This window comes from Anabrus simplex, chromosome 14 (assembly GCF_040414725.1).
Source record: "Anabrus simplex isolate iqAnaSimp1 chromosome 14, ASM4041472v1, whole genome shotgun sequence".
Classification (NCBI taxonomy): Eukaryota; Metazoa; Arthropoda; class Insecta; order Orthoptera; family Tettigoniidae; genus Anabrus; species Anabrus simplex.
Window position 1 is genome coordinate 51,388,949 of NC_090278.1, and position 13,350 is coordinate 51,402,298.

The window sequence follows — 13,350 nt, forward strand, 5'->3', positions numbered from 1 at the left end:
GTAAGTTTCTGCAAATAATTATAACTTCATCTCCCTATTCCCATATGCTTCCTTTGTCTCTTTTACAATTTTGTCTGTAACCATTAGAAACAAAAAGGTGACTGCACACTCCCCTGTCATAGTCCAGTTTGATTTCTAAACCATTCTGTCTTTCCAACCAGAGTCCGTATGTTGCTTGCATCGTTTCTACAGTTTGTGTACTAGTTTCTTTCTGACCATGGTTTCCCAAACCTTCACCATGGAAACACTATTGTATATTCTTGTGGGATATATGAATCACACGATGTCAACTCCGTGACTCATACTGACAAACATTTACATTAATATTAGCCTATGTTGTTCAGACGGCAACACACAGCCTGTTACCATTGGGTTCCATGGTTCAAATCCTGGTCACTACTTGAGAGATTTGTACTGGATAAAGCGGAAGTGGTATAGGTTTTTCTCCAGGCACTGGTTTTCCCTGTTGTATTTCATTCCAGCATCACTCTCCAACATTTCATTTCATCTGTCATTCATTAATCATAGCCCCAGAGGAGTGCGACAGACTTCGGCTCCTGGCACAATTTCTGTCCTTGCCGCTAGATGGGGGCTTCCTTCATTCCATTCCTGGCCCGATCAAATGACTGGAAACAGGCTTTGGATTTTCATTTTTACATTAATAAGAAATTAAAATAGAGGTCAACTTATTCAATACCATCTGATGTGATGTCAAATCAGTTGACTGGTTTCGACCCCATTATGGATCATATTCAGCCATGGACTAAAATTGACAATATATACTGCAAATGTGATCAAATGAACACTTTAAAAATATTATGTACGTATTAGGGATTATCTTACAAAAGAGACAAAATAATAATCTTGTTTTTCTTAGCATTTATCCCACTTAATTGCAGGCTCTGCTGTTGTATACTTTCTTTTCTTCTTGATGCGGTCTTGTGCATTTTCACCACATGCATGTCCTCCCGCAGAGTGTCGAGCCAGTGCTTCTTTGGTCTCCCTCATGGTCTGCTGCTCTCAGGACTTAAGTGTAATGCCCTTCTCGCAACTGAAGAGCCGTTTCTGTATAGCACGTGGCCATACAATCGCAAACGATTTTCTCAGATGTTGGGGTCACACCAAATGCCATCCGAACATTCTCATTTCTGATGTGATCCTGTCTAGAGAGTCGCATTGGCCAGCGGAGCATCTTCATCTCCATGACATGCAGCTGTTGATCGTGTCTCCTTGTAACTGACCAACACTCAGTTCTATATAGTGTCATTGGTCTAATGATGGTTGTATAGATTTGGATTTCAGATACATTCGCACCCTCCAATCAAAAAGGACTCCTGTGACCTGGCACCATTTCATCCAGGCAGCGTTGATTCTGCTTCGAACATCTGGGAGCATGTCACAGTCTGATTGGATAAGTGATCCCAGATATTTAAGTTGTGATGTTTTCAGAATTTCAATGCCGTCAATGTTAATTGACCCATTACTTCGTACCCCACACTCTAAGTACTCAGTCTTCCCGACCTTAAGTTGCAGGCAAAATATCTGTCTATAATATTATAATTAGTGAATTTAAAGTTCTCTAGTTGAATTTTGTCATGTGTGACATTGCCATTGGTGGTCATCATCATCATCATCATTGTTGTCGGTTTGCTGCTCTTATAGCGAGCTGGGTAGGGTGTCTGAAAACGAGCGTCTTCCAAAATTGCCCATTCAGAAAGATTTTATTGTCCATGACAGATTCCCAGTTCCATCCTTTTCTCTCCATGTCTTCCCTCAGTTGGTCCATCCAACATCTTCTTGATCTTCCAACTGGTCTTCTACCTGTTTTTCTCCTTCCCAAATAAGCACATGGTAACCTTGTGCTATTCGTTCATTTAACATGCCCAAACCATTTTAGTCTAGATGACCTAAGTCTTTTCTCCATCGATTCATTTAGACCTAGGTTAGATCGGATCTCATCATTTTTTATATGATAAAGGAGAGTCTTTTGGAGGGCAGATCTACGAAATTTCATTTCACAGGCTTGAATCCTGCTACAGTCCTTTAGTGTTAGCGTGCAGGTTTCCAGAGGATATGTAAGGATGGGAATGAAATATGACTTGTACAGGATCATTTTGTTCTTTGTGGGACCCCTTCATCCCATAGTAGGTGTCTAATGATACTGTAAAAGTCTTTGATTACTCTGCTTTTTATTTCTATCTCAGCTCTATTATTACTAGTCATTACGCTTCCTAAATATCGGAACTGGTGTACTACTTCAACTTGGTGGCCCTGTAGTTTTATGTTACATTCTGTATTATGTCTGCTGATTTACAATGCTACTGTTTTTGACGGGTTCAGTTTCATTCCATAATCATCAAACTTCTTACACCATGTATTGCTATTAATCTAAACTGAACAGTGCTAATAAGTAACCTCTGTACATGTACAATTAAAATACTGTATTAAAAGTGGAGCTGAGCTGTTCTGCTGGTGTTGAAAATTAAAATAACCACTTTGTGTGCTTAGTTGGTAAAAGTCTGTCTTGCTGAGTGAGAGTTGTGTCAAATGCAAAACAGCAGTCTTTAAACAAGAATACACACAATGAGACACTTAAGATGGTATGATTGAATAATATGATAGAAGGGAGTTTGAAAAATCAGAAGGACTTGAGTCAAAATTGTAATTGAGGGCAGTTGGAGAAGCAGGGATAGAAATAAGTTTGACGGAAAAGTGACTTAATGAAAATCAGTAGAGAAAACAGAAAAATGAAGGATGTTGGGCATAATAGAATTTTTTTTTTTTTTGCTATTTGTTTTACGTCGCACCGACACAGCTAGGTCTTATGGCGATGATGGGATAGGAAAGGCCTAGGAATGGGAAGGAAGCAGCTGTGGCCTTAATTAAGGTACAGCCCTAGCATTTGCCTGGTGTGAAAATGGGAAACCACGGAAAACCATCTTCATGGCTGCCAACAGTGGGGTTCGAACCCACTATCTCCCGGATGCAAGCTCACAGCTGCACGCTCCTAACCTCACGGCCAACTCGCCTGGTGAGAAAAATTCTTAAAGAGGTAGATGCTTTTAAATGCCTAAGAAGTAAACTAACTGAGAAAGAAAAAATCACTAAAGAAATTTTGGAGAGGATAGGAAATTGCTCAAAATTTTATTACTGTGTATTAGTCAGAATTAGAAATCGTAACTTACCTACCAAAGCAAAAAATCATGATTTAAAAATATATTATTTGCCAATATTGACCTATGGATCAAATGTTGGACAAAAAAAGAAATATCTGAGTAGATTACAAGCGACAGAGATGTGCTTTCTGCGAGGGATCTTCGGTAAAACGAGGAGGGACAAGATAAGTGAAATAATACGAAACACATTACAGATCAATCCCCTAAAAGAAACTATGGAGGGAAATAGGCTAAAATTTTTCAGCTACATCAAAAGAATGGGTCAAGAAAGATTACCAAGAAGAGCTTTGGAATGGACAGAATCTGGAAGAAGTCCAATTGGAAGACCATGAACAAGATGGAGGGATCAGGTGGAGGATGACTTAAATCGGATAGGATTGCAATGGGAGATAGTGATGAATGATAGACTGTGGGTGGGGGAAGAGAACATTGGAAGAGGCTCTCTGAATGACCTGCAAAAGCAGGAATGTTTCAGGAAGAGAAGGACTGAGGATTTTTTTGCTTCTTTTATAAAATAATTTATAATATGTACATAATATTTTTAAAGTGTTAATATGATTGTATTTGCACTATATATAGTAAATTTTAGTCGATGGCTGAATATGACCAATAATGGGGTCGAAACCGGTCAAGTGATTTGACATCGTATTAAATGGTATTGAATAGGTGAACCTTCATTTAAATTTCTTATTAAGATCTATGAATGTCGTGACCAGATCCTTTCTATATTCCCAATTCTTTTATTTTAATTCCTCATGCTAAAGATTGGGTCCATTGTAGATCTTCCACTTTCACAGTCCGAAATAGCTGCAGGAGAGATAACAAAATATGAGAATGTTCTTTTAATTATGTTAGGCCACCCAGTACGACAACAGAGACCGGTATGCGCTGGCTACACTGACAATCAGTCGGCAGGGAGCGCCATTAGCGGAGCTCCAGTTCCTGCAGTCGACTTACACTGTGTCTGCCTTGGAGAACCTGCCTTTACAGAGTGTTCTGCTGACGGTGGTGACCAACAGACCAAGAGATAAGGTAAATTTTTATTTTATAACTTCCCTAAGTATAGGGTTGCCACTAAGACAAAGGATACTTCCTTTTTCAATATAGAACTTCCCATCATTGCTTGACAGGGGCGTATCATGAGGAGAGAGAGGGTGGACAGCGTGTACCCTTAACATTTTGTAAAATAAAAATTGTCCGGTTAATTAAATTATTTTTTAGAACATTAATCATTTCCCCACTTTTCTTATTTTCAACTGACTTTGGCAATGTTTGGCCTCGTGTCAGTTACACGAAGCACAGAGGCGAAAGTAGACTCTGTCCTTTCTGTGTACATTCCCTTTGGTTTTCAAAGCTTTCAGATAGAGCAACACTAACGCTATCTGTAGGTGCTGACTGTGGAACTGTGGCTTTCCTATAGCAAGATTTCTCTGCCCAGTTGACAGACTTACCAGCGTCTCTTCTCGCTCTCATTGGCTAGTATTTGTATCTCGGTTACAAAGGTGCTTTTATTTACTACCATTTCAAGCATACTCTTAATGTAGTTGATTTGAATTTACTTTATGTTAAGACACATCTAAAAATAAATTAATTAACTTATATGATAATATTCCAATACGAACTATAGCAAACTTACACATAATAAATGATAGCATAAAAACCCTTCAAGTACATGCATTTTCTTGCCCGCCAATATTACATACAGTATTATAACCCCCAAAACTATTGGCTTACATTCTTTATAATGAACTCGAGAGTGTGTATATGGAAACAACAAAATTACTTAACTTGTTGCTGTCTATTCCGTTAAGGTCAGTTTCTAGTGAACGTGCTAAGAGTGCCTTGAAACGAATTAATACTTATTTGAGGAATTCAATGACCAACCAGAGACTAACTTGGGAACTCAAGCTATCGAGAAGGAACTTAGCAAGACGCCTGACTTCAAGATGAAAGTAAGACATATTTGCTGAAATGGAGGCCAGGCTGATTGAACTCGTTAACAATTTTTTTTTTTTTTACGGTGACTTGCACTAAAATCTTTTTATTTCTTATTTCTCTCATTAAATCTACATAACAATTATATTGCCATTTTTTCTTTCTAAATGTATGTTGTTATTTGACAACTCCCCTGTGCGCACTTAGTCTATATTTTTAAAAAATGAGCACGTAGTGTTACAGGTTGGCATAGGGTTTGTCGTAGTTTGAGAGTCATTAGTATAATGAAATGGCGTATGGCTTTTAGTGCCGGGATATCCCAGGATGGGTCCGGTTCGCAAGGTGCAGGTCTTTCTATTTGACGCCCGTAGGCGACCTGTGCGTCGTGATGAGGATGAAATGATGATGAAGACAAAACACATACACCCAGCCCCCATGCCATTGGAATTAACCATTTAAGGTTAAAATCCCCGACCCGGCCAGAAATTGAACCCGGGACCCTCTGAACCGAAGGCCAGTATGCTGACCGTTCGGCCAACGAGTCGGACATTAGTATAATAGTGAATGCACATCTGTATGCGCTGAAAATAAAATTCCTTATATAATATGATTAAAATAGTTTAAATAAAAAATAAATCTGTCTATCCCATTACTTAGTTTAAGCTTCACCACTGTTAACTGGTTTCAAAAAAAAATACTATGTAATAAATAATATCTGCATGAAATGTCATTCTCATACAGTACAAACAGGAACTAAGAAGCATAAAGTATGCACACAATGCTGTTGATTGTATAAATGGTTTCTTAAAATTAATATCGAACTGCGGATGGCAGCTACCGCTATGTTTGTCAACAGATGTTTTTCTAAACCTAATGAAGTCTGAAACTGCGACAAGAATTTAGGAATTGTTCCCCGGGCTCCCACCATCAAGCCTGTGACTGATATATTTTGCAGCCCATATTTTTCTTTATAATACGAGACTGTAGGCTCATCTCTTCTTCTCTAAATCCACTTCTTCCGGTTGCCAAGAATAAAATTCAAATCGCACAGTTGTGTCAGTGTTCATTCCGTTCTTGCTTTCATGTTTAATGGCTGATGTCTATTCATCTGGTACTTCCATTTGCTGCCAATCCAGACACTACCTCATGGACCATATAGTTTTGTTCTTTGAGGGCGGCCATCGTGTATTAACTCTTTCCCGTGGATTGCGTAGTAAAGCGTACTGGTGTCGCACGTTGTCTCCCGTGGGTTGCGTAGTAAAGCGTACTTGAATTTCAAACAGACTTCCTCTGCCATCTGACTGCTAAACATGTAACTTTTTGGAACCAGTGAAATCCCTACACTTCCTAGATACAACTGGCATGCGCGGAATCCTAAAATAAAGTGTTCTTGTATACGTTTCCTTAGATAGAACAGACAGCTGACTGAATGTAAACACATTGCAGCAACATGGCTGCTCATAACCAGTTGAATGCGGAGGATATTTGTTACAAATTAGATCAATATGTTGGCAAATGCGATCGTAGCGAGTTTGAAGTTGTTCGTATGATAATAAAAATGGTATGGGAAGCAGTTGTGACAGGATATGAATCTGAGGGGAATCGAGTTATGGCACAGGACAGGAAATGTTCATTCAGAGTCAGTTTTAATTCTTTAGTTAATTCTGTTTCGGGCTATGAGCCTCTACGTAATTACATAATATTCCAACTAATGTCAATTTATCTTCCAATCCCATTCAGTGAAAAATTGTTTATAGTTTGTATGTCCGAGAGGAAGTACGATTTGCTATCTAAATATCTTTATCCGACTGATCCTGCAAATTAAATAAATTGGGAGATTCAGGGTGAATTCCTGCGTTCTCTACATTGCCAAGAAAATAAGAGCCCCATCAGGTCCAGCAATTCAGACTGACTTCAAGAACAAGCAATTTAACATTATGCACCATATTGGATGCTTCTTGATGTATCATTCTGAACAGGGGGGGCAGGGGGAGAGGTCCTGCGTGTAATTAGGTGATCTCATTATATCATTTTAGAATAACTATAGCGTATTTTCCATTGTCCAAAATTTTAAAGTGATATCTTAAGTGGTGTTTACAGAATAAATTATTCAGTGAAGGTACTCCGCAACTATACCCGACAAGCAAATTATTACTCTAGGTTTCGCCCGGCAGTGAGTCAAAGATATTCCGTGAGAAAGGGTTAAATCTTGTGGTTACAAACTATTCACTTCTTGTCCGTATCGATATGACAATATATGTTCTCATATTAGCCTTGATAACTTCTCATGGGAAACTTAAATATTTATGTCTATTGGGGGAGGATAGTGATTGGGCGGGAGTTGGAGGGGGGGGGATGCTTAAAAAGTGATTAATAACAACTTGTCCTTAACTAAAATATTGTTAAAAAAATCTCTTCTTCCAATAAGAAGATAAAAACATCTTTTAAGTCTATTTATGAAGTATATTTTGGGCTTGTGCCATGTAATTAATTATAAACACACTCTACGCGTTTCAAAAGGAACCTTGCCTTTCTTCATCAGGAGACAACAGAGAAATGAAACGACGCATTAAAGGTTGCTAGGAGAAAGCAACAAGGAACTTAAAATGGTGCCTTAAGGTGAAAAAGGGACGCCATTTTTAGCCCCGTGCTAGGGACAATGAACGGCAACAATAAAGCATTATTCTCTAATGGTTCTGATAACAAGTAGCATGATTCACTTAGGTTGTAGCCTGTATCGCGGTTGAAATTATCTAGGTGTTTACGTATTTCAACCGCCTCCCTGCTAATTCTTGGGTGATATTGCTTTTTACGGGCAATAACATCCCCTTTTTGGAACAAGACATCATGACCAGGTGTTAAGGCATGATCAGCAACAGCTAATTTATCAGGTTTGTTGAGTCCGATAGGCCTACACCTGGTATGTTCTTTGATGCGAGTACATACCGTTCTCAAAGTCTGCCCAATATAAACCTTGCCACAAGTACAGGGAACTCTGTTGATAACAGGTTGTTGCAATTTAGGCAAACTCTCCTTAGCTGGTCGCAGGAGTTGCCTAATTTTAATTGATGTTCCAAAAACAGTTCGTATATGGTATGTACTGTATGTAACCGTCTTACTAATAAGCGGTGTATAACTTATATACAAGGTTTATACACCGTTTACGCGAAATTCGTTACTAATAAACCGTATATAAGCCTCCTGTGTATACATCTGTTATAGTTATTCACTGAATTGCTTATACAGTCCAGGACCCTTGTATAAGCATTGTATAGCAGCGTGTAGCGGAAAAAAGAAACGAGTGAGCAGTTTATTTTCGTGGTATTTATTGTCGACAGTAATATAATCGTTGTGAAATATCCGACTTATCCATTTAACATTGAACACACGTTGAAAGAATGGACGATAACGTTGATGATCTTCACGATATTTTAAACATAGAAGACGTACACCATTCAGAGGTTATGGAAGCTAGACATCTTCGTAAAGGAGTTCTTTAAAGAGACGGAATGACAATGAATAACTATAAAAGAAATGATGGTTGGGCGTATGTTTGTGTAATACTGTGTTACAGCTTAATAGATCTTTGATATTGCGAGTTTATTATACACTATCTGCCCCTACAAAGATCTTTCTCAATTGAGTACCTACCGTATAAAAGGGGACATATTCCTCGAGATAAAAAGTGGCATAACTTGAAAACCATACGTAATATGATTTCCATACTTTGTAGTTGAATACGCAGAAATATGATGTATAAATGCCTAATAGAAACTTTTTTGATCAAACCTTTCTTTTAAGCTTTTAAGCTTTTCCTTACTCCTGAAAAGTAAGGATTTCGGAATATGTAGGCCTACCCTTTTCAACTCGCCGATTCAATTACAAATTGCTTACGTTTTCCGTACTACCCCAGTAGGAGCTTTTGATCTTTTCTTAGCTTTTCCATTTCTTTTTTAGCGTCCATTACATAAGCAAGCTGAAGAAATGTTGATATCAATATAAGTCAATTTCCAGCTGTCTCACGGAATGACATTGAATAACTATAAAAGAAATCATGGTTGGGCGTATGTTTGTGTAATAATGTGTTACTGCTTAATAGACTTTAAATTACGAGTTTATTATACATTATCCGCCTCTACAAAGATCTTAGATCTTTCTCAAATTTGAGTATAAAAAGGGACCTATTCCTTGACATAAAAAATTGTATAACTTGAAAAAGTACGTAATATGATTTCCATACTTTGTAGTTGAATACGTAGAAATGTGATGTATAAATGCCTAATAGAAACTTTTTTGATCTAACCTTTCGTTTAGCTACAAAACAGGTTTTCCTTTCTCCTGAAAAGTAAGGATTTTGGAATGTGTACCCTTTCCAACTCGCAGATTCAATTACAATTGCTTACGTTTCCCGTACTATCCCAGTTAGGAGCTATTGATCTTTTCTTAAGCCATTCCATTTATTTTTTTTTATTATTTTTTTTTTTTTTTTTGTTTTTTTTTTTTGAGTTCATTACACAAGCAAGCTGAAGAAATGTTGATATCAGTATAAGCGAATTTCCAGCTGTCTCACTTAGTGTTGCCACTGCCTTTTCGATATGCCGTGATACTGTGCGACTTTCCGGAAAGTTTTGCTCGTAGATAACCAGCAGAACCGATCATAAAGGCGGTGAACGTGCGAAATACGTCAGTGAACTACAGGAAGAGATTCCTACTCCTTGGAACGAGTGTATACGTGCTGTTTAGTAATACAATGCGTATACCACGTTTATTAGTAAGAAAAATGTAAAACGCTTATACAGGGTTTATTCACTGTATAACTAAACAAAGAGTTAAACAACGGTATAAGAACTTTTTATTAGTTTAGCAATACGATCCGTAGTGTTATGTATGTAAGGTAGGTAAGCGGTTCCTTTTACATCTTTTTCCTTAACAGATGTCCGATTATGCATCGATTTCAGAACCATTGAGATCAAAGCTCTGTTGTAACCATTGCTCTCAGAGGTGGTTCTCAAAGTGTTTATTTCCTGTTGTAGAGCTGACACTTCACAAATACTCCTGGTCCTGGTAGTCAGAGTTGTAAGGATACCCTGTTTCTAGGCAGGGTGATGGTGAGAATCTGTGTGAAGACATCTATTGGTGTGTGTAGACTTACGATAAACGCTGTGTTCTAAAGATCCATCCTCTTTCTTGGTGACGAGAAATCTAAAAATGGTATTTTGCCGTCAGATTCCATTTCCCTATGGGAATCAACATCTAGATCATCTGATGGCCAGGCAGGCATCAAGTTTTGGTAATGAGACAAAGTCTCTCATAGTGCATTGGCACTGCCGGTGGCTTCAAGTTGCCTACGCAGTGGCCTCCACAGTATGCACTAGCCATGCGTCTTGGTGGGTGTGCTATTTACCAACTGATGAGCCCAACTTAGCACACTGGGGTGAAATGCTGGCAACCATGAATGAGTTGGCTGGAAAATTTATAAAGTCCAATAATGGACCATTTATATTGCTCTAATACAGTCGGGGTAGGAAAAGAATAAGAGTTGACCAAGGGAGGTTGGATAAGATGGATGGAATTGAGGAGCGTGGCACAAGCAAGAAGAAGCAATGCCAGTATTTGGCTAAGGACCCTGTGATCACCAACCCACACTCCCAAGTTAAGAGCCCCTGGAGCCTCGCCTGGTCATGTCTTACGACAGGCAGGAGTTACCATGGATGTTGTTCTACCACCCCCACCTACAGGGGTGCAATCATCAGATACCAATCCACCTGAAGTCTAAGGTTTACAGGACTATTCGCCCAGTCGCTCTGTATGGCTCTGAATGCTGGCAAGCAACACTCAAGTACCAGTAAGTGTTTCATGTCGTGAAGATACGTGTACTTCATTGGTCACGTGGCCTGAGCCAAGTAGATGTTGTCACCAACATAGACATCCAGGAAGTCATGTGAGTTGCCCAGACTGTAGATAAGATGCTAGAGATGTGATTTGGAGTTATGGCCACGTAATACATAGTGAAGGTACATCTATTGTAAAGATGGCGCTTTGCATCACAGTATCTGGAGATCAGCCACATAGTCAGTCCAAGGAACACTGGCTTCATCGCCTTCAAGATGATGTTCACAATCACAAAGAATGGGTACCGTCCACCTAATCACTACTTTATTATGTCTTGTTACTATGCAGTACCGGTTTCGACCTACACAAAGGTCATCCTCAGCTGGTCATGAGATCTAAATCTAACTTAATATATATTTTAAAAACATTACTAAATCTAATGAAGAATGTCACATGATATGAGTGATAATATTAAAATATACAATGATATGATGCGTCTTCTTGTGTCTTCTGACATGACGAACAGTACACCAGAATTTTATGTAACATATATGTCGTGTCATATGTCACGTCTAATAATAGCAGTGCATCAAAGACGGCATCATCCTGAAAAAGAAAGAAAGTCAATGGTAGGTAGAAGCAATGGTATCTGATTATATGCACGTATTATACCCTGGTGGTCCTTGAGGATATTGTATGGTTTTTTCCAGCAGTGTACTTGCTTCAGTAGTTCACTTCTTTGCAGACTGTGGAGTGATGTGTTGAACAATAGAGTAGATCATGTTTGACTCTCCTCTTCATGCAGGCAGACTTGAGAAGTATCCTAATTAACTTGATAATCTGTATATTCAGTTGTGACTGGTTATGGAGCCACTTGATATCTACTGTGCACATAATCTTACTGTTAATAGTTCCATCACTTTCAATTTTATATAAAGAAGATAAATATTGTAATTTCACATTTTTTAACCACTGTCTAAATAATAGAATTAAACTGTAATTTCTCTTGGCAAGTTAGCCTGAACAGATGCTTCATAATGCAGACTTTCTTCCTCTCTTCACAGCGAGTACGCTTCTGGTTGCCTGACCCAATCGACGCTGAGGTGTTTGGAGTCACCCCCAGCGGCGAAATAGAATTAAGGCAGTCTCTCGACTACGAGACGCAGGACTCCTACAGTTTCGTGGTTCATGCATCCGATGGTCGCACGGTAAGTTTATACTTTCACATTCGAGTTTGTTATATTAATAGTTCAATTGGATTGTTACATAATTTTATAGCTCATGATCTGTTATTTCACAATAAATGTGAAATATTAAGGGGAAAACGTTCCCATTGCTAAACGCTAATGATAATGAATGTCTTTCAATAAATGAACCTCAGTATTATCAAGGAGAACTGCAGCTCTACGTTAAAGGAACTGAACTTGTAGCCACAGCGTCTTTGGCTACCAAGGCCTACGGTAATGACTAATGTGACGTCACTCCAATCATGCATTAAGTCTTGTTACGTTACACAAATTACACTTAGACGCGTTTGTCAATAACACTAATTATAATCACATGGCATCAGCTATTGAGATGCCTACCAGTTGCAAAAGTCATTTGTGTTGCTAAGTTTGATGTAAAAAAAACCACACTATTAACCTTTAGCAGTCGTAATTAAATAGAGAATGTTTGCTCAGCAGGTTGTATTTAAATGGGGCAAGGTTTCCAGGTTTCACCCAAATGCTTTTGCTTTTCTAATTTGTTTCACACTTTCACCTTTGCTTTTAGTCTTGCAATCGAGTCCCGTGTGGTACAGTACGAAACAAACGCTTGGATACAAACCAGGTTTCTTACCACAAGATGCAAAAAAAGTACACAGTTTCCTGTCGACCACCCTTGATTGTCCTATTTGAACACACTGCGCGGTCCTTAGTGTTGCTTATCTCATTGGAATAAATAAAATGTGGTTTCACGTTCAACCTTTCATAAGTGTGACGTGTTGGTTGACTACTTCGCTTCACGGATTCTCGCACAGACCTTCTCTTGGCCGATAGTTTTTCCAAAAGTTTTCTCTTAATTGCTTCAAAAATATTTGAGGAAAACTTACTATCACTGTCAGAATTCTGAAGTGCATCAATAATGTCTGAATCGCTCAAAAAGATGCCTTTACATTTATCTATATTACTGGTAGTTGCCATGATGCTCAATGAGTACGCAGAACATAAGCACTTGGTTGTTTCTGGCTAGAATTCAATAGTAATGCATCGACATGTATCAAGATATTAACTCCTTCAAGAAGTTAACACAACCATTGATATTACTCGATGAACATTTAATTGCCATAAGATGATAGTAAATCACATGTCGGGTTCTGTCAGACTTTCCACCTCCTTGAGAAAAACATAATGTTGGGGACGGCATG

The 13,350-nt window shown here is 38.5% G+C and overlaps 1 protein-coding gene across 5 annotated transcripts in view; it reads left to right on the forward strand.

Annotated features, from left to right (window-relative positions):
- Window positions 1-13,350, forward strand: part of Cad96Cb (protocadherin Fat 4-like Cad96Ca) — a 328,400-nt gene that overhangs the window by 268,869 nt on the left and 46,181 nt on the right. For all 5 annotated transcript variants that reach the window (XM_067158408.2, XM_068230420.1, XM_067158409.2 and 2 more), the window contains 2 exons: window positions 4,032-4,208; window positions 12,008-12,151. In XM_067158408.2, coding sequence (XP_067014509.2) covers window positions 4,032-4,208; window positions 12,008-12,151 — 321 coding nt within the window. The remainder of the gene's footprint in view (window positions 1-4,031; window positions 4,209-12,007; window positions 12,152-13,350) is intronic.